General features: G+C 39.1%; 1 protein-coding gene across 5 annotated transcripts in view; it reads left to right on the forward strand.

The window, feature by feature from the left end:
* Tsp97E (Tetraspanin 97E) overlaps positions 1–16,478 on the forward strand; it is a 119,577-nt gene that overhangs the window by 31,509 nt on the left and 71,590 nt on the right. The window contains exons 6-7 of one of the 5 annotated variants that reach the window (XM_076209366.1): positions 331–455; positions 3,187–5,211. The exons of 3 other annotated variants lie outside the window; for them this stretch is intronic. In XM_076209366.1, the coding sequence (XP_076065481.1) occupies positions 331–405 (75 nt within the window). In that variant the 3' untranslated portion in view covers positions 406–455; positions 3,187–5,211. Of the gene's footprint in view, positions 1–330; positions 456–3,186; positions 5,212–16,478 lie in introns of those variants that run through there. One more of the 5 variants, XM_076209365.1, reaches the window with a different exon arrangement.

Here is a 16,478-nt window from a genome sequence, read left to right on the forward strand (position 1 = left end):
GTGCAATTTTTAAATTGAATTTAGTCTTTAGAAGTACCCGATGGAGCCAAAGTAATCATAAGAAGTTCTAAGTGGGGACACAGGACTTAGGAAGGTGAATGTCTATTTTAGTTATTAGATTAGAATTAATCTAGAAGTTCTGATTGGCTGTTGTTCTGTAATGCATTGGTAATAAGGGATGAAGTGTGGGTAGGTGCCCACAACTTCAAATCCAGACAGGAAGCACTGGACATAGGAAAAAGGGTGTATATTTTAGTTGTTAGTTTTAATTTAGTCATTAGAAATTCAAAGTGGAGACACTGACATTTAAGTCTCACCTGCTGCCAACAGTTCATCGGCGTGTGGCTGACTGTGCGCTACAGAAACCAGCGAGATCCACGTGCCAATCCTTCTGCCTTCCTCTAAACACAACTTATATCTTTCACACAGCTACTACCACTACTAACTGCTACAAGGTATTTGGGGCACTTCAGCATGCCTTCTCTGCTTTCTGTATTAATTTAGTGTGATTACCTGGTGATGGCTTTATTTAACATCTTCATAATTTTGTGTATTTATGTTTGTGTGTGTGTGTGTGTGTGTGTATCTGTGTCTGTCTATGTGTTATCTATGTATTTAGTGCATGCTAAAGGATTAGTAGAGATTGCCTTTCATGGAAAAGTCTAGAATAAATGACATATTCAAGATTTTGCAGTCGCTAATCATCCTTCCACTTGTACTTTAGAAGCCATCCTGTCTGCTTGGTGGTATAACCTACTGTAGGTATTTTGGAAGCATATCAGCCAATTTTTGTAGTTTTCATGTATCAAAATTAGTTCAGACTTCTTGAATGCTTGATTATAGATTTAGAAGGAAGTGTCTGTCTTTGAAATTCTGGGTAAGAAGAGTCCACAAGTTCTTAATGTCAGAGAACTTGTCAGGTCAGTTCTCATGGCAGTTCATACAAGTCTTTTAGCTACTGCTTAGTACTCTTAACCCTTTTTTGGGCATGTATCCTGTAGAGGATACAATGTTATGAACTTTCCCATGGATATTTCATGAAGACACCACATGGAAACTTGGATTTGATTTCCATCCAATAGCAGCACTTCTCAGTTCTCTACACTGCCAATCAGAAACAAATATCAAAGTTATGTATTAATACAGAGAGATTTAAAAAAGACAATAAGAAAAAGAAAACGACAATACGAAATGAACATCGCTGATAAATCCAAAGAGAATCCCAAAGAATTCTATAGTTACATTAGAGATAAAAAGGTTGTTAGGAATCACATTGGTCCACTATTATCTGCTGACGGTCAACTTGAATATTCAAATGAAGGAATGTGTAATATCTTAAACAATTATTTTAGCTCGGTATTCGTAAACGAAACACCTCAAAGTGAATTCCAAACTGAAACCTGTGAAAAGTCTTGGGTAAACTTACTCACTACGGTAAATATAACAAAAGAAAAAATTAAAAGGTGTATAGACAAACTCAAAGTTAATAAAACACCAGGGCCTGACGGTTGGCATCCAAGAATCTTAAAGGAAATGAAAAATGAGATTGTTGTTCCATTAGAAATTATTTTCAAGAAATCCATCATATCCGGAGATGTCCCAAGAGAATGGAAGCTAGCTAACGTTACTCCCATATTCAAAAAAGGTGACAAAAAGAAACCAAATAACTATAGGCCTATAAGTTTGACTTCAATCGTAGGAAAAATAATGGAAACTATCATCAGAGATGCTATCGAATATCATTTAGAAAGTAACCATTTGATAAATGATAGCCAGCATGGTTTCAGACGGAAACGTTCTTGCGTGACTAACTTACTCGAATTCTACAACACAGTTATCTCGAATTATGACAAAAGAAACAATATAGATGACTTTGCAAAAGCTTTTGATACCGTCCCACACGAAAGACTACTTACTAAATTAGCTTTGCATGGAATAAGTGGTAGCCTATTAGGTTGGACTAGTAATTGGTTGAAAGGTCGAAAACAGAGAGTTGTTTTAAATGGAAAAACTTCTGGATGGAAAAGTGTTGCAAGTGGAGTTCCTCAGGGTTCCGTTCTTGGGCCACTTCTATTCATAGTATATATAAATGATATAGACCATGGACTAAAATCTACTGTTTCCAAATTTGCTGATGATACAAAACTGTGCGGAGTGGCAAATGATCACTCAAACCAATTAGATATTCAAGAAGATTTAGATAAATTACAGCAATGGTCTGAAAAGTGGCTAATGGAATTTAACACAAGTAAATGCAAGGTAATGCACATAGGTAAAAAGAACAGTAAGTACGATTACAAGTTATTTGGAAATTCGTTAACAAAAGTGGATAGTGAAAAAGATCTCGGCGTAATTATCAGTAACGACCTCAAATCATCCAAGCAGTGTATTTCAGCCTCTGAGAAAGCAAATAAGATTCTGGGATTGATTGCGCGATCTTTTGATTTCAAAAGTCCATCACTCATTAACAAGCTATATATATCGTTAGTTCGTCCACATTTGGAATATGCTGTTTCCGTATGGTCACCGAATCTCATAAAGACATTGACAGACTGGAAAAAGTACAACGGCGAGCCACAAAACTGATTCCAAATATCAAAAATAAATCATACGAAAATCGACTTAAGCACATGAATCTGTTTTCCCTAAAAAAGCGTAGACTCAGAGGTGACTTGATACAGGTCTTTAAGATTTTAAAGGGAATTGACAACATCAAAAGTGACAAAATTTTCACATTGAATGAGAATCAGACAAGAAACAATGGTCTCAAACTGTCCGGAAATAGATTCAATTTGGAAGTAGGTAGAAACAACTTTGCCAACCGTGTAGTTAATGAATGGAATAAACTTCCTGCACAGGTAGTGCAATGTAGTTCAGTTCGAAGCTTTAAGAATCATTTAGATAAATACCTAAGTAAGATGCTGTAATGATTATAATTTATGTTATATTATTTGTTTTTGTTTTGTTATAATTTGTCTGTCTGATTTTCATTTATTATTAGTTATATGTCACTTTATTATCATTTACTATTTACCTGTTTGTTTGTTATTCAACTATACTTATGCATTTATTTATGTATTTTATTTGTTATTGACATTATTATAGTTTTGATTTATTATTAATATGATTTTTTTTTTTTTTTTTTTTTTTTTTTTTTTTTTTTTTTTTTTTTTGCATCCGACCTAGATATGGATCAAAAGGTCTCCTGTCGGCATGCTCCGCCTTTGTAATCCTTTGTAATTTCATAAAGACACCATGTGGGAACTTGGATTTGATATCCAGCCAATAGCAGCACTCCTTAGTTCTCTACACAGCCAATCAGAACATCCTTGGACAAGAGGATGTTATGCAGAGAACACAGAAGCAACCAGTATTTTAGAACCATCATAGTGTCAAGAAGTCAACAAATTTTATGTAGATTTCGTAACACGAGATTTTATATACATAACACAAAACTTACATTTTAAAAGTTAGGTTTTTGAAATTTTTTCAAAGCATAATTAAGTGATTGTACTTTATGGTGTTGTAATGTGAAGTGTGTGACTTTATTAGAAGTTAGTGAAAAAGTCAGTGATACATAACCATTGTCCCATGCAGGATAGGTCCCGCCACTCCCCAGCTGTGACACTAGTCCTGGTTGGGTCACATTGCTGGCTTTTGTTAAGTCAAAAAGTAATAATATTACTTCATTATATTAGTGATTGCGATTAGATAAGTGATACATTATCATTATTAGTGGTTACAATGCATTTGGTTTAAGTTTTTACAAAGGATTACAAAGGCGGAGCATGCTGACAGGAGACCTGTTGGTCCATAACTAGGTTGGATACAAAAAAGAATACATATAGATGATTAAAAGAAAATATATAAAATAATATAAAAAATTATAATAATATAAATAATAGAAAATAAGATAAATAGTACATAGGTATAGTTAAATAATAAATAAACAGGTAAATAGTAAATAATAATAAACTGACAGATTAATAATAATAAATGGAGATCAAGCAAATGATAAGTAAACAGACAAATAATAACAAATAAATAATCAAATAATATAAAATGAATGGCAGTCATTACAGTATCTTGGTTAAATGTTTATCTAAATGAATTTTAAAGCTTCGAACTGAACTACATTGCACTGTCCTCTGCCGGAAGTTTATTCCATTCATTATCTACATGATTGGCGAAGTTGCTTCTACCCACTTCCAAATTAAATCTATTTCCTGACAGTTTGAGACCATTATTTCTTGTTGGATTCTCATTCAGTATAAGAATTTTGTTACTTTTGATGTCAATCCCCTTTAGAATCTTAAAGACCTGTATCAAGTGACCTCTGAGTCTACGCTTTTTTAGGGAAAACAGATTCATAACATCAACTTTATGGTATTCTAATGGAAATACTATAATTTATTGGATAATTGATAGGTTTATTTTGATAATTTTTATTAGTTTAATTATAATTTATCATTTTTAGTGGTCACATTACATTAGAAACATCTGTTTTAGTAAAATGAATTATAAATATGTATTAAATGTTTTTGAAATAGTAGATAAGTATAGGACTATATTGGATAATTAATAGGCTTATTTTGATAAATTTGCTCAATTTAATATTTCATCATTGTGGTCACATTACATTAGGTACATCAATTTTAGTGAATTGAATTATAGATATGATGTTTTACTTAGCATTTCCGAAATATGTAATTATAGGATGATATTGGATAATTCTAGGACAATTTTTATAGGTTATGTGATAGCAATTGATATTACAAGATTATGGAATATCAGTGGTAATTGTATTCTTTTTCAGATGAATTCATCTGTATTATCTCTGCTGCTACCAACACATTCAGTTCCCTTCTGTGATATTGTAATTTTTCATTCACTTACAACTTTCTTCACTTTCTTTTTATCAGGAGTGATTGTGCCAACAGCATTGTATGGAGCAGAAACATGGAACATAAGAGAGGAAGAGAGAAGGAACTTGAATGTTTTTGAGATGAAGTGTCTGAGAAGTATGATGGGGGTTACTAGGCTTGATAGAGTGAGAAATGAGGAGGTGAGGAGGAGAACAGGGGTGGAAAGGGAGCTGGGAGATAGGGTTGATGAAAGAGTATTAGGATGGTTTGGACACATGGAAAGAATGAGTGAAGAAAGACTAGTAAAGGAGGTATGGAAGGCAGATGTGGAGGGAGTGAACATGAGGGGACGTCCTAGGATGAGATGGATGGATGGGGTGAAGGGGGCTTTGGGGAAGAGGGGAATGTCTGTTGAGGAAGGACGGGAGAGGACAGAAGACAGGGGTGAATGGAGAATAGTTGTATATGGAAAATGTTGTGATGCATGAGGTGGAATGGACGGGGGAATGGGGAGTGAGGTAGTGTGTGTGAGCAAAAATTTTGACGCAGCCCGAAGGGATTTCTCCCCGTCCTCTCCTTTATATGGGGGGACGGAGAGGGGGGGTCGCTGATTTAATGAAGCGGCCTTGCTGTGGATGTGCTATGTCCTGCGACACTGCTTCTGACCCAGGGCAGTGGACAGGGTGCAGGGATGACCCGTCATCTAGGGGGTGCTAAGATGGTAGGGAGGGTGGAGGGGTGTGGAGTGTTTTTGGGGATGGAATGGGTGGTAATGATTTTATGCCTTGTCCTTTTTGGCTACCTCCCTTGTAAGGGGGAAAAAGCCTTGGTATATGTATGTATGTATTGTAAGTCACTCGTCTATAGGCTCCATGCCTCTTTCGTAACATATGCTTTTAGTCAAGTTCCATTACTCAATGAACGAGGGGGAATTGAATTTACTTTTCTTCATTTTCTTCACAAATTCTGGTGCAACGTATTGTCTTAGGTACACCTGAGGAATCCCACCTGGGATCCTCTTACACCCACCAAGCCAAGTCTGCTCTGACGTCACAATTTAATTCATCCAATAACTATGAATGTTACAAATAAATGCCACCCTTTTCTCCAATCAGAAAGACTGTTATACTGTCTCAAGCAGTACTGTTTACGCAATCACTTCTGTCACAAGCAGAACGGGCTTTGTGTTTACATTTCGTCACAGCCCCTTTGATCACTACCTTAACCAATGTTTACAAACTCTAGGTGGTTAGCGAAATATGCAACTCTGCAACTTCCAGTCGGCCATTGTTTCCAAAACATCCAGGTCATAAAATTGCATATCTTCTCACTTACCCCTCTATCTACTTAAAATGTTTACCTCTATCTACTGGCCTCTTACAATCTGTCTCTTTGATAATATATATATATATATATTTTCTCTCTTCTCTCTCCATTGGGATCATTATATATCTACAAAGGCACCTCCCTTTCAAGCATAGGGTATTACTGTGCAACAAACTGTAGAGTCCCACAGGTGGCAAACTTCATCTCATTTGTTTATTTGTTTAGTTATCATTTGTCTGTTTGCTTATCAATATTTGCTTGATTCTCATTTATTATTAGTTATATGTCAATTTATTATTATTTACTATTTACCTGTTTGTTTATTATTTAACTATACCTATGCATTTATTTATGTATTTTATTTATTATTTATTCATTTATATATTTATTATTTATTAATTTATTATTTATTAATTTATTTATTATTATTTTTTCGCATCCGACATAGATATGGACCAAAAGGTCTTCTTTTGGCATACTCCCCCTTTGTAATCCTTTGAAAAGGTTTTGTCTCATCAAGTCTGTTTATTTCAACAACAATGAAAATGCCCTTTCATATATAGATTGCTTCAAAGTATATATACAGTGAGACCTCTCATTAATGGACATTAATTAGCTGTGTTTGCGGTATTTTCACTGTGTTATTGGTGCTGTTGTTTAGTGCATGCAATCACTATGCCACCCAAAAACCACTCCGAAACACCAAAAACACAGCGAAAACACTGCAAATGCAGCTAATTAACGTCCGTTAATGGGAGGTCTCACTGTGTGTGTGTGTGTGTGTGTGTATATATATATATATATATATATATATATATATATATATGTATGTATATAATGTGTGTATATATATATATATGTATATATGTATATAATATATATATATATATACATGTATATATATATGTAATGTGTATATATATATATGTATATATATATATTTATATATATATATATATATATATATATATATATATATATATATATATGTATATATATATATATATATATATATATATATATATATATATATGTACAACCCCTACTGGGTCCCAGTGATTAGAGATACATTTTAACAACCACAATGCACTTTAATTCTAAGTCATCAAAGGCCAGCATGCTGAAATTGAAATGTAATAGTGCCCAGGACTCGAACCCGGCTTCCTCATGACAAGTGGGGCAGTGACTTACCAACTAGCCTAGTTGGTAAGTCACTGTCGCACTTGTCATGAGGATGCCGTGTTCAAGTCCTGGGCAGTACCACATTTCAATTTCAGCATGCTGGCCTTTGATGGCTTAGAATTAAAATGCATTGTGGTTGTTAATATATATATATATATACATTTGTATATATATATATATATATATATATGGGGGGGGGCAACAATAACCTGCCAGTTCAAGAAAATAACAGCCCCCTCACCATTCTATAGATGAAGTCATGGTGGCTTACAAGGGCACAAGAGCAGGTAGTCTTCAGCAGTACATGAAGAACAAGCCAGACAAGTGGGGATACAAGTTGTTCTACCATGGAAGTGTCAATACATTCATCCATGACATTCTCCTCTACCAAGGGGAATGGACTTTTGCAAGCCATCATGCCGAACTGACTGAAGAAGAGCAGCTGTTGCCAGTTAGCACCTGGGTTGTGTTACACTTGCCAAGACTTTGAAGAGGCCCAAGGAGTCTGCCATTTAAGCAGACAACTGGTTTACCAGTATGGACTTGGTGAAGTATCTGAGGGACAAGTTTAGCACTTGGTATGTTGGTACTGCCAGGATCAACAAGATTGGAAATGCACCACTGCTATCTGTCAAGGAGGTGGGGAAGGAGACACAGAGGGGTTCCTATGAGTTCCTTTCAACTGATGGTATACTGGCCTTGAGGTGGAGAAACAAGGTAGTGACACTGCTGTCCATAGATGTTGGTGTGGAATCCATGAAGACAGCCAAATTGTGTGACAGTACCCAGAAGAAAGAACCAATCCCTTGTCCTGGCATCATCAAAGACTACATTGGGAGGATGGGAGGCATTGACAAGTCAGATATGCCGACACATTTGCACAAGACACCAATGAGGGTACGATGGTGGTACATTAATCTATTTGGCTATGCTCTGGATCTCTGCATCTGCAATGCCTGGTTGCTCTACAAGAGAGACTGCAAGGCCTTGAAGGCCTTCAAGATGGAGATCTCCAAGTTTGCCAGGAGTTAGAAGAGCCTTATCCAAAGAGTGACATGTCTTCAGACCAGCTACCTGCAGTGGTGCCACTAAAGAAGGGCCAAAAAATGCAACTACCACATGAGAATATCCAGTATGATATGAGGGAGCCACATATGCCAATGAATGTTAGTTATAGGCAGACCTGCAAGTACTGCTCAAAGAAGGATGACATTCACCAGTCACAGTGGATGTGTAATGTGTGCCAGGTAGCCTTGCGTTTGTTGGATACCAGGAACTGGTGTGAGAGCTTCCATTGTGTGCCTTCTCCCAGTTCCAGTACACCACCTAGTCCATGATCTTCTTCCAGCACCTCCAGTCACTCTCCTACTCTATCCTCCTGACGAGTGCCACAAGTGCCAATGCACTCCATCTGCTATGGTCTTGTTTTCCAACCCCTCTTACTAGTTCTTCAGCAACGGATATAAATTGGTTGTATTTAATGTTTGTGATTTGTCCTTATTTATTATTACATTTATCATATATATATATATATCTGTATATTAGTTTTTATATATATTTTTAGCATTTTGAGTCATTCTCCATAGTCACTCTATTTCTCATTGTAAATAGATATATTTTTGTATAATAAATAGTACATATTCATGCTCCCCAGTATTTCTTTGGTTGTTTAAATGGTTTATATACAGTCTAGACAAAGGTAGAAATGGTTAAGAATTACATACATACATACATATACCAAGGCTTTTTTCCCCCTTACCAGGGGGGTAGCCAAAAAGGACAAGGCACAAAAACATTCCCACCCATATCATCCCCGAAAACACTCCACACCCCTCCACCCTCCCTCCCATCTTAGCACCTCCTAGATGGTTGGTTAAGAATTACAATCTTAAAACTTTTCTGAGGAGTTGCAAAAAACGAGCTTCAGCTGGGAGTGTATGCGTTACAGGATTAGCATGATTGCCCACGTTATGGCTAAGGTCTTATGGACCACAACTTTGGTGCAACATTGCACCACTTTAGTGTGCTCAAATGAAAAATGGTCAAATACAAAAGTACCTTAGAATTGCTTGAAAAATAACATACATACATACATACATATACCAAGGCTTTTTCCCCCTTCCAAGGGAGGTAGCCACAAAGGGAAAGGCATAAAAACACTCCCACCCATTTCATCCCTAAATACACTCCACACCCCTCCCACCCTTCCTCTCATCTGAGCACCTCCTGGATGACGGGTCATCCCTGAACCCTGCCCACCGCCCTGGGTCAGAAGCAGTGTCGCAAGACACAGTACATCCACAGCAAGGCCGCTTCATTTAATCGGCGACCCCCCCTCTCCGTCCCCCTTTGCATATAAGGCGAGGACGGGGAGAAATCCCTTCGGGCTGCGTCAAAATTTACTCACACATACTACCCCACCCCCACCCCCCCCGCCCATTCCTCCTCATGCAGTCACAACATCATCCATATACAACCATTCTCCACTCACCTCTGTCTTCCGTCCTCTCCCTTCCTTCCTCAACAGACATTCCCCTCTTCCCCAAAGCCCCCCTCACCCCATCCATCCACCTCATCCTAGGACGTCCCCTCATGTTCACTCCCTCCACATCTGCCTTCCATACCTCTTTTACTAGTCTTTCTTCACTCATTCTTTCCATGTGTCCAAACCATCCTAATATTCTTTCATCAACCCTCTCTCCCAAATCCTTTTTCACCCCTGTTCTCCTTCTCACCTCCTCATTTCTCACTCTATCTAGCCTAGTAACCCCCACCATACTTCTCAGACACCTCATCTCAAACACATTCAAACTCCTTCTCTCTTCTTCTCTTATGTTCCACGTTTCTGCCCCATACAGTGCTGTTGGCACAATCACTCCTTCATACAGTCTCCTCTTCGCATCCATTCCCAAATGTCTATTTCTCATTACACTCTTTAAACCACCAAGGCATTTACTCGCTTCTCTCAATCTACATTCTACCTCCACCTTCACTCCACCTTTTCCTGCTACACTTGCACCCAAGTATCTAAAACTATCCACTTCCTCCAGTCGCTCTCCCTTAATGTTCACTTCCAGTCTACTGCCACTTTCACCCCTTGTACATCTCATCACCTTACTTTTACCCACATTTATCTTTAGCTTTCTTCTATCACATACTCTCCCAAACTCTGCCACCAGCTTCCTCAATCCCTCCTCTGACCCTGCCACAAGCGCAGTGTCGTCCGCAAACAACAGCTGGCTCACCTCCCACTTTTCTCCATTTTCTTTAACCATCTCCAATCCCTGACTCACTACCCTAGCATTCACCTCTCGCACCACCCCATCCATGTATAAGTTGAACAGCCAGGGCGACATAACGCATCCTTGACGAAGTCCCACCTTTACCTCAAACCACTCACTCTCTCCATTTCCAATCCTAACACATGCTCTACTACTCACATAAAAACTCTTGACAGCTCCCAAAAGCTTTCCTCCTATCCCATAAATCTGCATAACCTCCCACAGTGCCTTTCTGTCTACCCTATCATAAGCCTTTTCCAGATCCATAAAAGCCCAAAAAACATCCTTCCCCTTTCCTATAGCTTTCTCACATATCTGTCTTACCACAAAGATCTGATCTACACAACCTCTACCCGTCCTAAATCCACACTGTTCCTCACCAATTACTCCTTCTGTTCCTCTCCTAATCCTCTCAATTAAGATTCTCCCATAAGCCTTCCCTACTACACTCAACAGGCTAATCCCTCTGAAATTACTACATTCACACTTGTCCCCTTTTCCCTTGTAAAGAGGAACTATACAGGCACTACTCCAGTCCTCCGGTACTCTACCCTCTCTCCAGCAAACATTAAATAATCTCACCAACCAGTCCACCATCACTGAACCTCCCTTTTTCAGACATTCTGCATGACATCCATCCAGACCAGGTGCCTTACCTGCTTTCATCATCTTTACAACTGCCTTCACCTCATCCTTCCTTATTTCTCCTCCATTCTCCTCACTCATCACTCTCATTTTCTTCGTATTTCCCACTGCAGCTATTTTTCCTTCCCTATCCTCCTTCACATTCAGCAACTCCCTAAAATATTCTGCCCATCTTCCCCTCACTGCCATCTCTTCCATTATCAACTCTCCATCTGTACCTTTTACCTTTTCTTCCCTACTTGATTCGCCTCCTCTTCCTCTCTTAATTTCTTTCCAAAACATCTTTTTATTACTTTCAAAATTTTCTGTCATACTCCTACCCCACATCACATCTGCTCTCCTCTTTGCCTCCTCTACCTTTTGCTTTACTTCTCTTTTCTTTTCTTTGTACGTCTCATATGACTCCCCCGTCCTCTTTTGTAACCAATCTGTGAATGCTCGCTTCTTCTCTTCTACAACCTTCTTTGTTTCCTCATCCCACCATTCACTACCCTTTCTTCTATTTCCCCCTGTCCTTCTTGTTCCACACACCATCCTTGCACACTTTAAGACTCCCTCCTTGAACCATCCCCATTCCTCCTCCACACCCATCTCTGCTCTATCCTTTACTCCCTCCCACTCCTCCTTCAGTATTTTTATGGGTGTCCAAAGAAGGGTTAACACCATGACATTGGGCACCATCCTGCATGAAAATTGAGGGAATGCACTTCTCAGAATTGTCAGATAAATAATTGCATTGTAGCTCATAGTAGTTATTTTGGCTCTTTTTCATTTTAAGGCAATTCAACAATGATGTGAAAAACGGTCAAATACCATTAACCACTTAGGTACGATGACACCTACATAGGCATCATGAGGCACTAGTATGTGAGGATGCTGGCATCAGTGTCTTGATTATATATATATTTTTTGTAGTGAACTGGTTTGATCACATTTTCTGTTTTTATTACTCAGAGTAAAAGAGAATGAATAATAAGCAGTGACTATATTTTATAATACTAGTAGTGTGATGCATCATTCATGTAGCAGCTGATGCTGCACACAAGAATTTGACTTGTACTGAAGTGGTTAATAAGTGGGTATTATGTGCTATCAGCAAGATTTATAATGATCTTTTTAGGGCTTTAATGGACTTGGAGAAGGTATATGACAAGCATATAGAGGAATTGTGGAGTATATTATGAATATATGGAATTAGGAGAAGTCTATTGAAGGGGGTCAACAGTTTGTATATGAATCTTAGGATATATGTGAGGGTTGAGAATGAATAGATTGAATAGTTTAAGGTGGATGTGGTCCTGTGTCAGGGTTGTGTGATGTCCCCATGTTTTTTTAATGTACAGTGCTCATCAAAAGTATGCAGCACCTACCCCATGCAGCCGCATATTGATGACAAGAATAGGAAGGCATTTTCTGAGGTGAGATTATGTAGATAGAATGTATCTAACAACCCCAACTGTCATGCTGGGCCAACTGTGTGAAATGTGAGGGAGAACCCAACCAGTTAGTCCCACACTGCCATGGGAAGAGCATTTACAGGTAACTCCTCTCTTTGGGACCTTGCCTTTTTTCACACTGGTTTTCTTCATTTCTATAGGGTCTGTATCATTACCATGGCTCTTACAAAGGAATTAACTAAAGAAATAATTGCCCAAGTCATTGGAATAAAGAAAGCAGGCCATGGAACTAAAGAAATCAGTGAAATGGTAAAGGTGGCCAAGTCCAAATTCAAGAGATACATGGTGTGATTTTGGGAGGGAGGATGACTGGAAATACCATCCCAGAAACCTAGGATAGGGCATCCTAAGAAGATATCTCCTAGGGTTTCAATATCATAAAGCATTCTTTAGAGTCAAATCCACTAACAAAATCAAAATCTCTGAAGGAGAAGTCTTCTTAGGACCCCCTGCACCATGTTACTGGGATGGTATCTCCAACCCTCCTCCCCTGAAATTGCACCATGTATCTCTTGACTTTGGACTTGGCCACCTTCACCATTTCACTGATTTCTTTAGTTCCTTGGCCTGGTTTCTTTATTCCATTGACTTGGGCAATTATTTCTTTAGTTAATTCTTTTGTAGGAGCCATGGTAATGATACAGACCCTGAGGAAATGAAAAAAAGCAAGGCCCTGAAGAGAGGGGTTGCCTGTAAATATTCTTCCTACGGCAGTATGGGAGCAACTGACTGGGTTCACCCTCACATTCTACTCTGTTGGCCTTGCATGACAGCATGTGGTTACCAGATAGATTCTATCTACATAATTTTACCTCAGAAAATGCCTTCCTATTTTTGTCATCAATATGCTGCTGCAAGGGGTGCCACATACTTTTGATGAGTACTGTATATATGAATGAGATAGTAAGGGAGGCAAGAATCCTAGGCACAGGCTAGAAGTTGGTCAACAAGAATGGAGGGATGTGGAAAGAGAACCAGTTTTGAAGACGACACTGCACTTGTTGCTGATTCTGAGGAGAGACTGAAGTATGGTGACTAAGTTGGAAGGGTGTATGAGAGAAGAAAGTTGAGAGTAAATGAGGGTAGATTTAAAGTGGTGGGATGTACAAGGGGTGATGATGGTGATGGTGGGGGCTGGATAAATGATGAGAGACTGGAGGAAGTGGAGAGCTTTTAAGTATTTAGGGTTGCATGTGGCAATGAATGAAATGGGTACAAGATAAGCTATACTGTAGAGTAAAAAAATAATTGTTGGGGGATTAAAAAATGTAATGAGAAATAGATATTTGGGAATGGATGCTAAGAGGAGATTGTATGAAGGAGTGATTGTACCAACAGCTCTGTATGGGGCAGAAACATGGAACATAAGAGAGGAGGAGTTTGAATGTGTTTGAGATGAGATGACTGAGAAGTAAGATAAGGGTTACTAGGCTGGATAGAGTGAGATATGAGGAGGTGAGGAGGAGAACAGGGGTGGAAAGGGAGTTGTTGTTGTTGTCATTCCCTAGACTGTCTGTCCGAACAGTCCTGTCTCCCCAAGGAATGCCACAGCCAAAACTGGGTTTTCCCACAAATCCTTTATGGAGTGTATGTTGTGTTGTTTGCGTGCATGATTATGTATAATGCAGTCTTCCATTATGTGTTGTATGGTATGGGGTGAAGTGTTACATCCTGGGCAGCTGTTCACCCAGCCTCTTCTGGTAGCTTAGAAGTGCTGGGTGGTGGCCGCACTGCAGTCTGGCCAGGTGGACTCTGTCCTTTCATGGGAGAGAGGATTCAGAAGGGTGGATATCAGGGGGTCTGGCATGCAGCATTGTGTTGTCTTTCAGTGTGTTAATGGAGCGGTGAGTGATATGATTATGAATATGTTTCTGGAGGCTGGTATTTGGTGGTTGTGGAGGAAGAGAAGAGAGTATCTGTGTGTGATACAGGTCTTTGGGTGTTGTTTTAATGTTTCTTGGTGTGTGTGGGTGTTCTGCTATGTAGTGTAGCGGGTGTGATGTTTGTGGTGGCTGCAACAAGTGTTTGTGTGCCTCTCATGTCGAGGTGGTCCTTCACTTTGAGGACTTTTGTTTCATGGTGTAAATGGTCTGTAGGTGTTGTATTTGTGCAACCTGTAATTGTTTTTAGGGCTTTGTTTTGTATGATTTGAAGGGTGTTGTGGTGTGTCTCACTGAGATTAGGAGCCCATGCAGGACTCGCATAATTCATCACTGAGCGTATGCATTGTTTGTATATTGTTGTATTAGTTTCTTTGTTTTGTCCAAATGTTGTTCCAGTGATTGACTTAAGTGCGTTAAGTCTAGGTATGCATTTGTTTTTTATGTTTGTGATGTGTTGTTTGAAAGACATGGATGTATCGTATGTTACACCAAGAATTTTCGGTGTGTTTGTGTGTGGTATTAGAGTGTTGTTGATGTAGAGATGAGGTATGTATTTGAGAGATAGGGTTGATGAAAGAGTATTGGGATGATTTGGATCCATGGAAAGAATGAGTGAAGAAAGATTAATAAAAGAGGTGTGGAAGGAGTGAACATGAGGGGTTGATCTAGGATGAGATGGATGGATGGGGTAAAAGGGGCACTGGGAAAGAGGGGAATGTCTCTTGAGGAAGGACAGGAGAAGACAGAAGATAGGGGTGAATGAAGAATGGTTGTGCATGGATGATGCTGTGATGCAATGAGGTGGAGTGAGTAGGGGATGTGGGGTGAGGGAGTATGTGTGAGAAATAAATTGATGCAGCCCAAAGGGATTTCTTCCCGTTTTCTCCTTTTCTGTATGAGGTGATGGAGAGGGGGGGGTCGCTGATTTAATGAATTGGCCTTGCTGTGGATGTGCTGTGTCTTGCAACACTGCTTCTGACCCAGGGCAGTGGGCAAGATGCAGGGATGACCCGTCATCCAGGAGGTGCCAAGATAAGAGAGAGGGAAGAGGGTGGAGGTGAGTTGAGTATGATAGGGATGGAATGGGTGGGAGTGGTTTTTATGCCTTTGTTTTTTGGCTACCTCCTTTATAAGGGGGAAAAAGCCTTTGGTATATGTATGTATGTATGAGTTTCATTTAGTAAAAACTCCACAGCAGCTGGCGATGATCCTTGGGCCCTCCCATAGGTCTCCCTGGGAAGAAATTTTGAACTATTATCATGTTGTATTGGTGTAGAACTTTAAAAGTCACTGGCTGAAAGTGGTAGGAGAAGGAGAACTATTACCATTTGTCAGCTTTCCATGTGGGAAAAGGTGTAAGAAATGCAGAAAGTTGATATAGAGATCTTGGGATCCATTTCAGAGACCATGTGTCAACCCCCTCAGGATGGAGGTGAGGAGGGTGACCGTCTCTTACGACTTTCAGCCCAGATATCAAAAACCTGACAGCAAATTTCAGCAAGAAAACAAACATACTGAAATCTGTTCCAAGCACTGTATTTGAAGAACAGAAAGAAATTCTAATAACCATCTACAAGTAGTTCATAAAAAACACCCTTAACTATGCCTTCACAGCATGGTTCCCAGCAAGCAGCAAAATGAACACAAGTAATTTACAAACTTTACGGAATGGAAAGGAACACTGAGCGCTGTAACAGGATGCATCAAAAGCACCCCAATTAGACTGCATGCAGAAACAAAAATCAACCCTATAGAACACCACATGACAATAACAAGAACAGAATTCTGTACCAGAATCTTAAACACCATGCACCCTTCACACTACATTTCACAAGCACC

This window comes from Oratosquilla oratoria, chromosome 26, assembly GCF_046742065.1.
Source record: "Oratosquilla oratoria isolate Oo_2021 chromosome 26, ASM4674206v1, whole genome shotgun sequence".
Taxonomy (NCBI): domain Eukaryota; kingdom Metazoa; phylum Arthropoda; class Malacostraca; order Stomatopoda; family Squillidae; genus Oratosquilla; species Oratosquilla oratoria.